An 18,036-nucleotide genomic window follows, 5' to 3' on the forward strand; every position below is an offset into this window, starting at 1 on the left:
GCGGAACCAAGGAGGGGACCCAGAGGACACCAAAGGACCTTGCGGGCTACGGAGGGCTGGAGGAAGCCCCAGTTATGTGCAGATTTCCTTTCTTTAACTTCTACTCAGGGTCCCATTAAGCCTGGTGCACACCTTGAATGTTAATTTTCCAATCACTGACCAATTTTATCACCTCTGTGTAGTATGAGGGCCAAAAGACTTTGAATACTATAAAAAATGTGTAGGTAGACTCATATTCGAAGGAAGTGGTAATATTAGACAATCATTGGCCAATCAGAATTGATGTGTGGAAACACCCTTACGTTAGTTTTAATAAATATACCCCACTCTAACTTTAAAATGGAGGACATATATTTAAAGAGGAACTGTAGTGAAAATAACATCCTATATAAACCCTGTGTCTCTGCTTCCGTGTGTGTGTCCGTGCTTTGCGCATGTGCCACAAGGCCAGCCTTAAAGGGAGCAGGGCGGGCGTGTGTGCGCGAGGCGGGCTTGTGCGCAAGCGTGTGCATGCGTGCTGAATGTGCTGCGGTCACAAGGGAGCGAGGAGAGGGCCTCCTACCGACACAGACCTAGAGCCCGTTTTTTAAACCAGCTTAGGTCTACTAGTGTTGAATAAAATTTACAATATTCACTTATAAATTAGTGTTTGCCCATTGTAAAAAAAAAATTCCTCTCCCCAATTCACATTCTAAAATGTATCACTGGTGAGGACATATTTAGTTCTGTCAGGTGAACAGTTATTTCCCAAAATGCAACCAGGTTCAAAGATAGCAAACTGTCAGGACCATGGTCATGACATCACACTGTGGAAGGAATTGCACCACCATACAGACCTTTCTGATCTATTCAAAAAAGGTGAAGATTTCTCATGGAAAAGTGGGCGATTGGGATGAAGTTCAATCCTTGCTTTAAAATTGTCACTTTGCAACCACTCAGAATCAGCACCGAGAAAATATTCCTATAGCTAGCAATGTCAACAAAATGAACATTTTAAAGGATTCCAAAACAGTTTCAACAACAGCAGCGCCCAGATAAGCCAGATGAGGCAGTGATGCTGTGGGGATGCACACAGAAGGGATATTTCTTAATGAAACCTCTGAAAACCACTTCCTATGAGCTAAGCTAGCAAAATTCTAAATAAATGGAAAAAAAACAACATGAAGGAAATCAAAAAACATATGAAATAAAGCCCTTGGTAAATACTTTGCCACATTAAAATGTCACAAAACGTGAAGCATCCTATCCCTTTATATGTAAGCACTACAGAACAATACATTAATCCAAAAAGAAAACAAAATGTCCTAGTGGGTTAGTGAATCCAGACTAGCATAGTATTATACATCCCATGAAATAATCAACACTTGATTTAGTTTGGCACCTCATGTAATGTGGACCAATTCTATATAGGATGTAAACTGTCTGAGGCACATGTCACAGTGACTCCTGCTGCCACCAGAGAAGGCTGCTGCGCGACAACCCGAGCAGCCAGTGACCTGACTGTATAAAGTGATTATCAACTGATTACTTGGCAAACACAGGAGAAGCGAGGGGGCTATAAATCCTGCGAGCAGCCTGCAGCTCCCCCGCCCGCCCCACGTGCCCCCTGCAGATAGAGGATGACATCGGAGCTGCTCCTCACCTGGCTGCCGGGGCTCCTGGCTCGGGTGAAGTCCGGGAAGGCAGCCGGGCGGCCGCTCCAGAGCAGGGCAGCGAGTGATCCCAGCAGCAGAGCGCCCAGGGCGCAGCCCGCATAGATGGCACAGCGCAGCAGCAGGACGCTGGGGCACAGCCCCCCTCCCGCGGTCCCTCCAGCCTGGCCCGATCCCTGCCCGGAGGGGAGCAGGGAAGCCACAAGCAGCAGGAACACGGCGGCCAGCATGTAGCCGGAGGATGAGGAGCTGCGGGGCGCCGGGATAATGCTCGGGATGTGTCCCAGCGGCATGGAGCGGCAGCACGGCGGCGGTGCGCCTCCTCTCTTCCTGCAGCTGGCATATTTCCCCAGGCTGGGCTCCATGTCATCGTTCATCCCGGGATGAGCGGCGCGCTCCTCTGCCCCGCCGGCTGCTCCATGTCCCCCATGTATATTCATAGCGCTGCACCATCCCCCGGCGCGCTCAGCCTGCCACAGCTCATATTCCCGACGCTGCAGCGAGCTCCGGGCCGGCTTGTTCTCCGCTCACTCTCCGCTAGTCTCCTCCCTAATCCCTGTGTGCCTGTCAGCCGCACTCCGCGGCCCCGCCCCGTCCTGCCGGGAGGAGGAGGGTGACCTGAGCGCCGTCCAATCGGCGTCTGTCACCGCACAGGGCGCATCACAACAATGCCAGGTCATTGGCCCGCGTGCTCATACCCATCCGACTCACCTGGCAGTCCTGCAGTAGGGCAGCCGATAGCCTGTCATCTACTGAAAAGTACAGCATTCATCATGTCAGCTGTGCCAAAGACCTGTCACCAATGGCAGAGCACTCACCTGCCAGCTGTAGCATAGACCTGTCTCCTAAGGCAGAGCAGTCACCTGTCTGCTGTAGCATAGACCTGTCTCCTATGGCAGAGCACTCACATGTCTGCTGTAGCAAAGACCTGTCACCAATGGCAAAGCACTCACCTGTCTGCTTTAGCATAGACCTGTCTTATATGGCAGAGTGGTCACCTGTCTGCTGTAGCATAGACCTGTCTCCTATGGCAGAGAGCTCACCTGTCTGCTGTAGCATAGACCTGTCTCCTATGGCAGAGCACTCACCTGTCTGCTGTAGCAAATACCTGTCTGCTATGGCAGAGCACTCACCTGTCTGCTGTAGCAAAGACCTGTCACCAATGGCAGAGCACTCACCTGTCTGCTGTAGCAAATACCTGTCTCCTATGGCAGAGCACTCACCTGTCTGCTGTAGCATAGACCTGTCTCCTATGGCAGAACACTCACCTGTCTGCTGTAGCAAAGACCTGTCACCAATGGCAGAGCACTCACCTGTCTGCTGTAGCAAAGACCTGTCTCCTATAGCAGAGCACTCACCTGTCTGGTGTAGCATAGACCTGTCTCCTATGGCAGAGCACTCACCTGTCTGCTGTAGCAAAGACCTGTCACCAATGGCAGAGCACTCACCTGCCTGCTGTAGCAAAGACCTGTCTCCTATAGCAGAGCACTCACCTGTCTGGTGTAGCATAGACCTGTCTCCTATGGCAGAGCACTCACCTGTCTGCTGTAGCAAAGACCTGTCTCCAATGGCAGAACACTCACCTGTCTGCTGTAGCAAAGACCTGTCTCCTATGGCAGAGCAATCACCTGTCTGCTGTAGCAAATACCTGTCTCCTATGGCAGAGCACTCACCTGTCTGCTGTAGCAAAGACCTGTCACCAATGGCAGATCACTCACCTGTCTGCTGTAGCAAAGACCTGTCTCCTATGGCAGAGCAGTCACCTGTCTGTTGTAGCAAAGACCTGTCTCCTTTGGCAGAGCGCTCACCTGTCTGCTGTAGCAAAGACCTGTCTCCTATGGCAGAGCGCTCACCTGTCTGCTGTAGCAAAGACCTGTCTTCTATGGCAGAGCGCTCACCTGTCTGCTGTAGCAAAGACCTGTCTCCAATGGTAGAGCGCTCACCTGTCTGCTGTAGCATAGACCTGTCTCCTATGGCAGAGCAGTAACCTGTCTGCTGTAGCAAAGACCTGTCTCCTATGGCGGAGCAGTCACCTGTCTGCTGTAGCAAAAGACCTATCTCCTATGGCATAGCACTCACCTGCCTGCTGTAGCATAGACCTGTCTCCTATGGCAGAGCACTCACATGTCAGCTGTAGCATAAACCTGTCACCTATGGCAGAGCGCTCACCTGTCAGCTGTAGCATAGACCTGTCACCAATGGCAGAGTGCTCACCTGTCAGCTGTAGCATAGACCTGTCTCCTATGGAAGAGTGCTCATCTGTCTGCTATAGCATAGACCTGTCACCTATGGCAGAGTGCTCACCTGTCTGCTGTAGCATAGACCTGTCTCCTATGTCAGAGTTCTCACCTGTCTGCTGTTGCATAGACCTGTCTCCTATGGCAGAGTGCTCATCTGTCTGCTGTAGCATAGACCTGTCTCCTATGGCAGAGTGCTCACCTGTCTGCTGTAGCAAAGACCTGTCTCCTATGGCAGAGCACTCACCTGTCTGCTGTAGCATAGACCTGTCTCCTATGGCAGAGCAGTCACCTGTCTGCTGTAGCAAAGACCTGTCTCCTATGGCGGAGCACTCACCTGTCTGCTGTAGCATAGACCTGTCTCCTATGGCAGAGCGCTCACCTGTCTGCTGTAGCATAGACCTGTCTCCTATGGCAGAGCACTCACCTGTCTGCTGTAGCATAGACCTGTCTCCTATGGCAGAGCACTCACCTGTCTGCTGTAGCATAGACCTGTCTCCTATGGCAGAGCGTTCACCTGTCTGCTGTAGCATAGACCTGTCTCCTATGGCAGAGCATTCACCTGTCTGCTATAGCATAGACCTGTCTCCTATGGCAGAGCACTCACCTGTCTGCTGTAGCAAAGACCTGTCTCCTATGGCAGAGCGCTCACCTGTCTGCTGTAGCATAGACCTGTCTCTTATGGCAGAGCACTCACCTGTCTGCTGTAGCATAAACACATGACGTAGCTGCAAATGAATATTACATACTAACCTCACCGTCAGTTCCTCTTAGAAGCTCACAATTTTTTATTACAGTAATCCCTTCCAATTCTGACAATATTTAGTCAGAACTGAAATATACCAGTTGCTATCAGTTATATATCAGCAGCTGTCAGTTACAACTGAATGTGCAAGGTGATGTCCATGTTTCTTTATGGCATAAGTGGGTGATATTACAGTTTAACAGTATGCTGACCAGGAAGCTGTTATGGGTAGTGGCCATTTTTGAAATGGAGGACAGAGAATTCCATTGATCACAGTAGACATTTGGGACGCAGGAGAGGAGAAAGAGATTGAGAAGTGGACTACACAGGATGTAAGTATGACCTGTGTATGGTTATTTTGACTTTTTATTTTCAGTTCAGGTTCTCTTTACAGGGAATCTGAAGTAAAAATAAACTTATGATATAATAATTTGTATGTGTAGTACAACTAAGAAATAGAAGATTAGTAGCAAAGATATGAGTCTCTTATTGTTTCCAGTACAGGAGGAGTTAAGAAACATCAGTTGTTTCCAATGCAAAAGAGCTTATCTGAGCTCCATGGCCAATTTGGTCGCTGTTTTCTGGAGCACTAACACATCAAAGAAACAGCCAGAGACAGTTTTAGATGACATTTTTTTAGGGGTCATTAGCTCTGCTTGTGTTATAGTTTAACCACTTAAAAACAAAAACTGCAGAGTGGACCAAATCTTTAAAGTGTACTAATGCTTCCCATGCATGGGACATTATTAAAGAGACCCTGAACAGACGAAAAATGGAATCTGAACTTACCTGGGGCTTCGCAGGCTACCTGGAGGAAGCCCCAGGCATGTTCAGATTCCATTTTTATTGTTTGTTTAGAGTCCTTTTAAAGAAAACCAGAGACTAACGATTCACACAAAATAAACATATTAGTTGATAGCTTGTAAAGAATAAATGCTCTACCTGATAATTTCGCCACTCTGGTGTGCCTTTTTGAGTGTTTTTTATCCATTATTGCTCCAGGAAATATCCAATATGGCCGCCGGCTCATATTCCTTCTGCTTCCGGGGTATGAGTTGTTCTGGATGTGCTGTCTAGGCTATATGAGACTATAGACAAGCAGGGCTGCTGCAGCCTTTCATCTGTCTGCTTTCAACTTGATTATTCTGGTATGCTGTGTGGCTGTCTGTAGGAAGTGTCTCTCATAGAAATGAAACTGCATACAGTAGATAATGACTGGCTGCACACTGCACACAGATACAACTGTTTCAGAGCTTCTTTCTCGGCAGCAGCAGCCCCACCCATGTCAACAGCTCTGAGTAGGAAATTTGAGCCAGGAGGGGGCAGGCTTGGGCTTGAAAAGACTCCACAGAAGAGTGACTCAGCTATAATGATTCTAGGTCAAACCTAGACTGAATCAGTCGGTGGATTCTTATCACAGTTGATAACAGATAGATTAGACTGAGAAGAATAAAACTAAAAGCAGGGTAGGTGTTTACTGCCATGTTCCCACTGATAAATGTAATAAAATACATGAGGGTGCGTCGTCTCTGGTTCTGTTTAAAGCCTAGTTCAAATGGTACAATTTTTCATCAGATCCACAGGTTATCTGATAAGAAGTTACATCATGTGTAGATGTTCAAATTGTTTCCAATCGATAATGCGATCGATTTTGAGTTAAAAACTACCCAAAATCTGGTCGATCTGACGGAAAATGGTACCATGTGTACCCAGCTTAACACAGTCCAGCAAGGGATTTAGTGATGGTCATGTCTAGGAGAGCAGGGACAAGGTCCTCCAGCACCCAAGGCTGAGACACCAAAGCGCGCCCCTCCATCCCTCCCACCCCAGTCGTCACACACTGATTGCTATTAGACTAAGAGGGCCACTGGGCCCTTAACCTCCCCAACACCTTAATCTCTAGTTATCTGGCTTGCAGTCACTGCTATGTATCTCCTTTTCTTATTTCTTTTTGCTTAATACACAATTAGGAATGACAGCTGAATGAATTGTGCGCCCCCTCCTACACTGCGCCCTGAGGCTGGAGCCTCTCCAGCCTATGCCTCGGCCCGGTCCTGAGGAGATCTCATGGAGTAGCATGTGATTTGTTTGATCAGGTGATAGATTTGCAAAGCTCTGATTTGCTGTGATTACATCCCGCTTTAGCACATGATCATGACTAGCAAATCAGAGACTTACATTTCTATCACCTGACCAAACTGATCACGTTTCTCCATGAGTTCTCCTAGACATGGCCATCACTATTTATAACTTACAACCAGAAAATGATCAAGGAGAAGAAATTATTTTATTATCTAAGTTCATTCAGTCTTGACCACATTTTATTAAAAATCTGACCAAGGTTCAATTGAACCACTTCCTGTGCTAACCCTTCTCAATGCAGTACAAAGTTACTGTAAATGGCTGTCAATACTGCCATCTTTAGAAGCACTCGGGTACCTGAGCATTACAAGAACTCCCGTGGTGGCAAATGTGAATGGGGAACTGCACCTGAACAAGGACTCCGAGAGAGGACAGGGAGTATGTAATTTTTTTTTTCACTACAGATTTGCATTAAATCCTTGTCTAACAACACTCTTTTATAACTATGTTTATTAACACTTTTAGTGTTCTCCAGTCAGAACATACTATGAACTGTGCTACTCCTTATTAGCAGATGGAGGACTGCCTAGTAAATATGGAGTTAGTCATCAATAATCTTATGCATTATTAATGTTGTTTAAGAGCATACATTGATTTTACTTTTATATTTCGCTGTTTTCCGAATACATGTACAGAAATAAACCTTCCTGTAATTTGCATCATTGCTCAATAGAAAGAAACCTGTAACATGCTATTTACTATAAGCCTTTCTGGAATGTATGGAATAAAGTACGTTAAGCAGAATTACGTGGGTAAAGTTTTACCGCACAATGGGCTAGATACACTAAACCGTGAAAACTCATATCACGGCCCTTTTCGCATGCATTTTTGCGTTTTTGTGCGCTAATTCGCGATTGCGCACGCTAATTTGAGACCATGCGCAAATGCACAAATGCCAGCGAAAACGGCCGTGATATGGGTTATAACGGTTTAGTGAATCAAGCCCAATGTACATTACATGCAATGCAAGTTATTCTGCTTAGTTTCTTGCATACACCCTTATGTCTTTATTAAAGGGAAGGTTCAGGGAGGGTGGATAAAAAATAAAAATAAAAATCAATTTCCACTTACCTGGGGCTTCCTCCAGCCTGTGGCAGGCAGGAGGTGCCCTCGCCGCCGCTCCGCAGGCTCCCGGTGGTCTCCGGTGGCCGACCCGACCTGGCCAGGCCGGCTGCCAGGTCGGGCTCTTCTGCGCTCCAAGGCCCGGCACTTCTGCGTCCCACGCCGGCGCGCTGACGTCATCGGACGTCCTCCGGGCTGTACTGCGCAGACGCAGGACTACTGGGCAGCATCCTTAAAAATTCAACCCTGTTAGTGGTGGTGGAGAAGGCAGTCAAGCAGCCTGCACGCAGAGATGCTGTGCGGGGACCACCTTAGTTTTTGGGCAGGCAGTCACACGGCGTGCAGGCAGAGATGCTGTGTGTGGGGACTGACTTAGTCTTCGGGCAGGCCTGACCGTGCTTTGCAGACCAGGCATCCGTGGTCAGATGGACCCTTAACCCAACGCTGTGTGCCAGAGGTGACACCACTTGCCTTTCAACATCACGGTACAGTTTGGGTATCGCCTTTTTTGAGAAATAATTGCATGATGGTATCTTCCACTGCGGTGTGTGGTTTTGCTTTTGTATGCTGCTTTTCCTCGGGTAGTCATCCCATTGCAGTTTGTGCTTTTTCATCATGTGCCTTCGTAAGGTAGTTGTCCCTTCGCGGGTCTTGGTCTTTCCACGGCTCAATTTTCGGTGGCAGAGAGTACAGATGGCATTGCTCTCGTCTGAGGCAGACACACACAATAATTTCCGCACCGCTGAGCCCTGGGGTGATGGCTGCTGACGGAATGTTAAGTAGGGTGCCAGAATCAGAGCAGGAGGAAGGAAGATATGTCACGCTTCCGGGCACAATACAATGTGCAGCTGTCACACAGGTGCAGTGAACAGGTATGCAGTGACTGGTATATACAACTGCGTGCTGTCACACAGGTGCAGTGAAAGGTATACAGTGACTGGTATTACAATACAATGTGCAGCTGTCACACAGGTGCAGTTAACAGGTATGCACGGACTGGTATATAAAACAGCATACGGTCACACAGGTGCAGTGAACAGGTATGCAGTAACTGGTATTTAAAACTGGGTGCTGTCAAACAGTGCCTGTGCATTGAAAAGGTAGGCACTGAATGTGCTGGGCCTGGCACTGTATAGCAATTAGCAAGGGCCAGCTGCGACAGACAGGGCTGTATATGCAGTGTCAGTGGGCCACACAAAAAAATCATAAAAGGGGTGCAGAGTACTAATGGGCACCAAAACGGTGTACAAAATTTTACGCTGCCTGGTCAGTTTGGCATCGGGTGAGCTGAATGCTGGCTCACCCTGCTGCCGCTGAATTTCCGGGTGGTATTAAATAATATTCCCCTTCCAAATTGTAGCATTTTGGAGGGACACGTAATTGGGGCACCGAAAAATACACTAAAATCCTGCTGCACTGCTATACACATAATAAAATTACATATATGGCAACACCCAAGTCAAGCGCTACGTTGCTGTGCCAAGACAATGTGTCTCAACCAAAGGGGACCACCATAGTGAGAGACATTGGACTCTATTCTCAAAGACTTCCGTACATGCGGGAAGTTTGCGACCAAAATACCGTCAAGTTGACATTCTCAAAATTTTCCGCATGTTTTTTCCGCATGCGGAAAAAGTGCGGTAAAAGTGCGGGATTCATGCGGAAAAATTTCCGCAAAAGTCGGTATTTTCCGCAATAAAAAATAAATTCTCAAAATTGTTCAGGTGCATCATTTCGTCGTTATTTACCGATTTTTTTATCCCCTACAAGTAGTAGGTGATATATTCCGCATCCCATTGACTTTAATGAAGTCTGGAGGCTTAAGGGCTGTGCTTGCTGGACTTTAATTTTTTTTTAAACACTTTTTCATGCGACCTTTTTACCGCATGATTCCCGCATGAATATTAGCTGTTTCCGCATCTTTTTTCCCGCATGCGGAAAACATGCGGAAAATATTTGTGAATGTGGAAAAAAATGCGGGGTTTACCGCTGGCGGAAATATAGCGGTAAAATTTTGCGGAAATGATTGCTCTTTGAGAATAGAGCCCATTATAGGGAACCACTTAGTGGGGAGCACAGTAGCAGGGAACACTATAAGGGAGCACAATGGTAGTCGGTAGTAATGGGGCAGCAGTAAAAGGGCAACATAGTAGGGTGGACACAATAAGTGAGGGTTTATCTGCTTATTTTTAACACATTCACCCTAGTTTCCCTCCATCTGGGACAAAGAAAGCAACAAAACATGGTCAGAAGCTTAAATTTATTTTCACAACTAATCCTCAGTGTGCAACAATATGAACACAAAACAAAATTTGAGTACTGAAAAATGCTACACACGGTCTATCTTATCCAGACAAGAGAATTAATAAGAAGTCTCAGTCAAGCTTTTCATCGCCCTCAGTAAACATGGCGACTATTGTGCTGGCCCTCCCCCAGGGTGGAAGTGACGTGCTGTAGTTACGGAGGCGGTAACCTGTTGGCAGAGTGTAGCGATGTTGCGGGAAAGCTTTAGAGGTAGCGAGTGGTGAAGGATCTAATAGTGTGTGTGCGGCGCCCTCCGTGCCCGGATTTCTGCCTCTCGTGAATACCAGCATCGCCTGCAGACAGAGGCTGGTACAGGGACCGGATAGTTACAGGTAATGGTGCTGGGAGGGTGGAGGGAAGAGCCCGCTCATACGTGAGCTGTGTGCAGTGTAGTTACTCATCTGCCTGACTCCCCACCCCATGTGACTGGGAGAGGGGCTGCTGCTGCTGGCACATCATCTCTATAATCCATAGGCGTGCAGTGTAGTGACAGGAGGCATCATAAGCTCCTGCCCCGCCCCCACCTCTGTCTCTATGGTGACTTGATGCCTTCCCTGCAGTGCCGTGTGGTGACAGGCAGGCAGCACGGTGACAGTAGGCGGCCAGCCCTCTCTACCACCCAGGAGTCAATTCTGTTTACCAAACATTACCTCATCTTCTCATCCCAGCCTGAATTTGTTCTGTGATAATACAGCTTGGTTAGAGCTATTGCGATTGAGGATACTTTTTATATACAAGTTAGGAGGCCGTTGTTTATGATGTTGTTGTTGATAATAATGCTGGCATTTGTATAGCGTTTCTATGTAAGGGTTTGAGTGCTGCAGCCTCTAAGTAGGCCACCCTGCAGTGTTTGGTAAGGGTCACACTTGTGTGTTTGCTGCAACCGCTGGCAATTCCCTGCAAGCGGTTTTTCCTAGGATATTTGCGTTTTGTGTGCGGTTTAATGCATGCATGTCTTTACAGAAGCCAATGATTTAATTGTGTAATCGCATGCATTGTTTGAAAAAGTGGAACAGTTTGTATCTTTTTTTCAAAAGTGGGCTCTTTCACACTAGAGCCCGTTTCCTGCGTTTTGACGCAAAGTCAAAACTTTGCGTTAACCAAGGTAAAATGAAAGTCCATAGACTTTCATTTTGCCTTTCACACCCGGCGCTGCGTGTCGGTACATTGTGGTTCGACGCACCCGGGAGCTTTTAAACCTCGGGAGCCGGCGTTTTCCCATCGGGTGAATTAATAGCTACCGCCGCTAATTGTGTTGCACCGCAGCATCCTGACAACACACCGCAGGCTATTCAATGCGTGCAGGAAACGGCTCCTGCACGCTTTGTTAGATGTGAAAGAGCCCTATAGAATCGTAGCTGCCTCCTGAACATGCAGTGGCCCCATAGAAAATCCTTACATGCGATTTCTGCATTGCAGCAGAAGGCTGTCAAACTGCACAAGTGTAATCACTTCCTTAGTCTTTCCCAAGGACACTTTTAGGGCTCTATTCCATATAGCATGCTTTCAGGCGCGCTTATGATTGCAGGGACGGCAGACAATGCATAGACTGCACTGTCTGCTGTTTCCATTCATGCGATTTGCTTTTGAATCGCAGCACATGGTTGCCTGCATTTTGGGGCAATTTCACTCGCGATCCCATTCAGTATAATGAATGGGACGCAAGATCCGCGCAACACAGAGCCGCACGGCTCTGCATTACATGGAAACGAGCCTTTACTGAATAGACACTGTACCCATCCAGGATTCAAACCCTGATCTAGTGGCTGGATACTGTACTGGTTTAGGGTTCTGCCTCTGAGACTGAAGACCATTGTTTGAATCTCAGTCATTGGGAAAGACTCCCTAACAGTGCTACTGCCCTAAAGTGGGCTCTAGTGGCTGCAGCTCTAGTGCTTTGAGTCCGCCAGGAGAAAAAAAGCAATGTAATTGTCTTGTCTATGTGCCATATAGGGTGCCCTTATTCAGTACATTATCCAGCCATTACATTAATTTGTTTGTTGGCATGGGGTTGGTAAAGAGGTGAACAAGTTAGTTTTCTATTGCTGGCTAACACTATTGATAGTGCCTTACTGTAGATCGCAGCGCTGCACGGTGTAAATAGACGACGGCTTCGCCGTCTAACAGTCCCTAGTGGTGATCACCGCTGGGAGACCGTCATTCTAGCGGAGATGCGTGCAATCTCCTGCAAAACACGCCCCCAAGATTGCATGCCACTTGGTGTTAGGCGGTCCTGTGGCTGCCGCCGTGCTCACGCCAACTGGCGTGAGGCGGTCTTTAACTAGTAAATGATTAACTTTAAATAATTCAACTTGTGCGCATATCTAACTAAATGTGAATATAATCTATTCATTGGGTCCTGGGCTTGAATCCCAGCCAGGTCAACATCTGCAAGGAGCTTGTATCTTCTCCATGTGTTTGTGTGGGTTTCCCCTGGGCACTCAGGTTTCCTCCCACATCCCAAAAACATACAGATAAGTTATTTGGCTTCCCCCTAAAAATTGGCCCTAGACTACCACACATACACTACACGCTACATACATAGACATATGACTATGGTAGGGGTTAGATCGGGAGCCCCTCTGAGGGACAGTTAAGCGACAATATACTCTGTACAGCACTGCAGAGGAATCTGACATTTATAAACGCTGCTTTCAGCTTCCTGCTATCAGTTGTCTTTTTTAACCAGTTCAGTTGAGCCCAATGAGATTGCAGAGCGATTACAGAGACTGAAGTAGCAGATGTACTGTATACTGGGCCTTAACTTGAGAACGTTTGAAATCGGCGCCGGTAGACTTGGGCGCAGGATACAGCGGTATATGGCTGATCCTGCTTCTGCACAAGTCCGGCCCGATTTAATTACTATTCCCCCTCCAGGCCGCCATGGATAATGGGGGAATAAATAATTCGGCTTCCAGCGATTGCTGGAGGCCGAATTATTGTGTTTTTAAGCAACTTCAGCTCCGTCTGCTGACGGCTCCGACGTTACTCACTGAGCGCTGCAATAGGAGTGATTCCTATTGTAGTCTATGGAGGTGCCGGCTGTGCTGAAAAGCACTGCTCCACTTAACTTTCCCCGCTCGCTTTTACATTATCCAGAATGCAGCAGAAAGTTGAGTGAGAATTCTCTTGCAGCAACAGGCAAAACTCCATATTCTTCAAGACTATATAGTTGAAAACAGCCCCTAAGGCCTCTTTCATACGGTAAGCTGAAGGTAGCGAGCTTACGTCCTGTCTTCATAGTGCACTGCACAGCAGTGGAGAGGCAGTCACTGCATTGAGTCACATCTGAGACCCTGTTGGTGGGAACATGTACTTCATTGTAATGTTGTGGTTCAGATGGTCCTTGTTTTGTTTACCGAATTAGAATCTTGTGGGGTTTTTTGTCTCCTCTAGATAAATTATCACATTTGTACCAGAAGTATAGCTATACCAGGAGGGTAAGAGAGAAATGAGAACAAATTTAAAGGGAACCTAAACTGAGAAGGCTATGGATTGTTCCTTTTAAAATACCAGTTGCCTGACACTCCTGCTTATCCTGTGTCTCTAATGCTTTTAGCCACAGCCCCTCAACAAGCATGAAGATCAGGTGCTTTAACTGAAGTCAGACTGGATTAGCTGCATGCTTGTTTCAGGTGTGTGATTCAGCCACTACATCCAAAGAGATCAGCTGGGCTGACAGGCAACTGGTATTGTTTAAAAGGAAACATTCATACCCCTCTCAGTTAAGGTTCCCTTTAAAGGCAAAAAAGAGGGTTCAAGCCTCAACAAATTAAACACGTGTGTCAAATTAAACTTTTTCTATAAATACCAAGTTTGTTCCTTAAAGGAACACTATCAATCCAAGTGTTCTAAAATGACAGTGTACAAATAATGTCTAAGTGGCTGTGTAAACATTTTCCTACTTCATGTTAAATATTTTAGGAAAAAGCTTTCATTCATTGTGTGTAGGATTTAACTCTATTGGAACAAATCAATCGCAAAAGGGGTGTCTGCTTCAATGCACAGCCAGTGTTTTTTGCATATCTGACTACAGAGTATTTTTCTCTAAAAGCAAAAAAAGTATAAAAAGCTGTGGTGTCAGGTGTCACAGACAACTACAAAAGTTTATAACAAGTTACATTTCCTCTGTTCTCTGCAGACAGTTCAGGCAGCTTCCAGTGAGCGCTTTCTCACACACAGGGTTAACAGATGTAGTGTGAGGTAATTCCTCCCCCCCCCCCATCCCCTCCCCCATCCTCACGCTTCATTCGGCTGTCAGATTTGGCGTCAGTTAAGAGTGAAAGGATACAGTAAACAAGAGATAAGCAAGTGAAATGTATACATCATTATTTACCAGCACTTCAGGAACTCTCTCAATCCCAGGTTAAAAAACATGTTAATCGATTGAGTTCGATTAACTGGTTTCGGACCTTGCTAGCTGAAATCTACAATACATCCTGCTTGGGATGTGTTATCCATGCCAGGGCATAGATTTCAGCTACTCATGGCACGCGCTCTCGTTGCTCTTGCTGTTTTGTGTCATCGCTGTAGCTCTCTTGTCATATGACAGCAGAGTAGTGAGGCAGTCACAAGCCAATATTATTGGTTCCTGACCCAGTGATTACTGTGAGCCAATCACAGTAAACACTGTTTACAAAAAAGAAAGGGCAGCTCTGGTCCCTATGGGGCCAGAACTGTCTGGTCCTGAAAGGTTTATATTTATCTTGTAAAAAAAACTTGGTCCAAAACAATACAAAAAAATGTGTACAGAGCATATACGTATAACAACCACATACAATTAATTTCACATTCACACTTCAACCCTAATTGAGAGCGTTGTCATGGCATCTCTGCACTGAAAAATGGAGTCAGCAATCTGTAGATAAAAGAAGAAATGGTGCAGCAAGATATAATTATTAGTATGTCAAAATCAGTGTCTGTCCAGGAATGGAGACTTTCTGTGTTACTTCTCTGCTTGGGAAGACGGGTGACACAGGCTGACAGCTGATCTTCTGGGATATGTAGTCACCTCACAATGTATAAGCATAGGTAGGAAGCAAGAGCTAACAGCCATGCAGCAGAGGTAGCAAAGCAGCCATCTTACCACAATGTCTACCAATAGGAGATTGTGGCCACCCTGATAATACTTTCCTCTGATGCCACTCTTGTCAGATTTAAAGGACAACTGTAGTCAGAGTGATATGGAGGCTGCCATATTTATTTCCTTTTAAGCACTACCAGTTGCCTGGCGATCCTGCTGATCCTCTACCTCTAATACTTTTAGCCGCAGATCGCAGCGCTGTACAATGTAAATAGATGGCAGTTTCGTGGTCTAACTGTCACCTAGCGGCGATCACCGCCGGAGACTGATGACGGAGCTCCGCAAGTGGATATACGCGATTTCCTGCTAAACCCCGCCCCTGGACTTGACGCTTTTCGGAGTTAGACGGTCCTGGGGCTGCCACCCTCCCAACGCCGATCGTCGTTAGGTGGTCGGGAGCGGTTAAAAAGAAATAAATATGGCAGCCTCCATATACCTCTCACTGCAATTGTCCTTTAAAGCTTTCTCTTCTGTGCCCTCATTCATATGACCACACCATCTTTTCCGGCTGTATCCAGTCAGTGACCTCCCACTGGGCAGGTATAGTGTTACAGATGCTACACTCAGCATCTGGTATGGTGGGTCATGGCTTCACCATTGCTTGCATGTGGGGATTAACATTTACCACAGCATAAGCATTGGTTCACCCCATAAACCCAAGTCATTTATAATACGCCTTGACTTAATCACATTCCTAGTATATCCATTTTATTGAGCCATATATACCTTTCTGTGTTGCGAAAAAAAAGTATATTTATTACTAGGCCAGTCAGATGAGCTGTTCATACGATAGCTGAAGTGGCAAATTGGAATGATAGGACAAACATTTCAACATATAGTTCTAATCCTATGTTTACCTGTTATCATTTATTTTTTAACAGGAAGGTCATGAATTAGTGCTTTATCTGTGAGCACAGAACTGCAGCACAGGTTTCCTGAATACTAATCAGAGGTCATAAAACTGCTATGTGGCTGTGCATACACCCTTGATAGCAGAAGAGTGATTAAAATTTCAATAGGTCATCGCTTCTCTGTGTGGGAGCTAACTGAACAGCCAGAACGAATCTATTAGCTAAAAGACAGTTGTAATACAACTGCCTGTATAATGACAGAGGGGTGCGTGTGTGTTGCGTCCACGCATTGGGCAGGTGCAGCGGAATGTTTAAATTAAAGATTTGGGTGATTGCTGGTGTTAAATATCACTCAGATTTCAAACTGACATTTTCAGTCCTTAAAGGGAACCAGAGATGAACGTTTCACACAAAATAAACATCAGTTGATAGCTTGTAAAGAATAAATGCTCTACCTGATAATTTCGCCGCTCTGGTGTGCCTTTGTGAGTGTTTTTTATCCATTATTGCTCCAGGAAAAATCAAATATGGCCGCCGGCTCATATCCCTTCTCCTTCCGGGTTATATGAGTTGTTCTGGATGTGCTGTCTATGCTATATGAGACTAGGCTGCTATCTAGGCTATATGAGAAAGGCTCATCTGTGTGCTTTCATTTTGGTATGATGTACTGTAAGAAGTGTCTCTCATAGGAATGAAACTGCAGTCAGTATCTAGTGCACACAGAGCACACAGGGATCATATTACAGCCACAGAGCTTCTCTCTCAGCAGTGCAGCCCCTCCCAGTCATCACAGCTCTCAGTATACAAAGCAGGAAATCTAAGCCAGGAGAGGGGAAGGCTTGGGCTTGAAAAGACATCACAGAAGAGTGACTCAGCTATAATGATTCCAGGTCAAACCTCGACTGAATAGTCGGTGGATTCTTATCACAGTTGCTAATAGACTAATTAAGCAGATAACAATGAAACTAAAAGCAGGGTAGGTGTTTACTGTCATGTTCTCACTGATAAATGTAATAAAATACATGAGGGTGCTTCGTCTCTGGTTCTTTTTAAAGGACCACTGTCGCGAAAATCTTAAAATTTTTAATGTATGTAAACAAATACAGAAAATAAGTGCATTTCTCCCAGAGTAAAATCAGCCATACTTTACTTTTCTCCTATGTTGTTGTCACTTGCAGTAAGTAGTAGACATCTGACAGAACCGACAGGTTTTTGACTAGTCCATCTCTTCATGGGGGATTTTCAGGGATTTCTTTATTTTCATGAGTGGCAGTTGGTCTGTCCAACTGGCAAAAAAAAGTGTCTGGTGAGCAGGGAGGCTGGCCAGCATCTTTGTATAAATCATTTTCAGGGAGTGTATTTAACTATTTATGCTGCGTGGACGTGAGCCTCACATCCGCAGCAGTAGCTGCTACAGTCGCAGGGATGCGCTAGTCGCGTCCCTGCAGTTTGGGGTGCTTTGCGGGCGATCGTGTGGGCAAATGCCCGCAATGCCTATGTTGCTGGTAGCGGGGGGGATTGGCTGCAGGGGACAAAAGTCCCTTGTGTAAATCCGTACATGTCCGCCGAGAATAAACAAAAACAGTGTTTATTCTTAAATAGAGCCGCCGCGCTTCCTTTCGCCACCAATCGTTAGATTTATGAATGGGAACAAAGTTCCCATTCATTAATCTCCCTGCAGGCCACCCGTGATAGCAGACTTCCTTTGAAGCCTGCATCACACCTAATTACAATGTAGCAACAAATTGTTTCCTATGTAATGTACTTATACGCTAATAGGATTTGCTCAGTGGGGACATCTTGTGGCCAAATAGTAAAATTATACCTACTGTTTTTAGGGAATAAAAAAAAAATGTATATCTATGTCGAGAGGGCATATTATTATAAATTTATGGGCTAAAAATTAGCGATCAATTTAAAACTGAAAAAATTTACCTTTTATTTACAAATAAAATATTGT

The 18,036-nt window shown here is 46.0% G+C and overlaps 2 protein-coding genes across 9 annotated transcripts in view; one reads left to right on the plus strand and one right to left on the minus strand.

The window, feature by feature from the left end:
* SNX25 (sorting nexin 25) overlaps window positions 1–2,226 on the minus strand; it is a 217,410-nt gene extending 215,184 nt beyond the window's left edge. For 3 of the 4 annotated variants that reach the window (XM_068278701.1, XM_068278698.1, XM_068278697.1), the window contains exon 1: window positions 1,643–2,226. In XM_068278701.1, coding sequence (XP_068134802.1) covers window positions 1,643–2,092 — 450 coding nt within the window. In that variant the 5' untranslated portion in view covers window positions 2,093–2,226. The remainder of the gene's footprint in view (window positions 1–1,642) is intronic. The other variant, XM_068278699.1, reaches the window with a different exon arrangement.
* An 8,079-nt stretch (window positions 2,227–10,305) lies between these two features.
* CFAP97 (cilia and flagella associated protein 97) overlaps window positions 10,306–18,036 on the plus strand; it is a 76,487-nt gene continuing 68,756 nt past the window's right edge. For 2 of the 5 annotated variants that reach the window (XM_068278708.1, XM_068278712.1), the window contains exon 1: window positions 10,306–10,474. The gene's annotated coding sequence lies outside the window, so the exon portion shown is untranslated. Of the gene's footprint in view, window positions 10,475–10,711; window positions 10,880–14,320; window positions 14,346–18,036 lie in introns of those variants that run through there. The other 3 variants (XM_068278710.1, XM_068278709.1, XM_068278711.1) reach the window with 3 other exon arrangements.

Source organism: Hyperolius riggenbachi, chromosome 1 (assembly GCF_040937935.1).
Source record: "Hyperolius riggenbachi isolate aHypRig1 chromosome 1, aHypRig1.pri, whole genome shotgun sequence".
NCBI lineage: Eukaryota > Metazoa > Chordata > Amphibia > Anura > Hyperoliidae > Hyperolius > Hyperolius riggenbachi.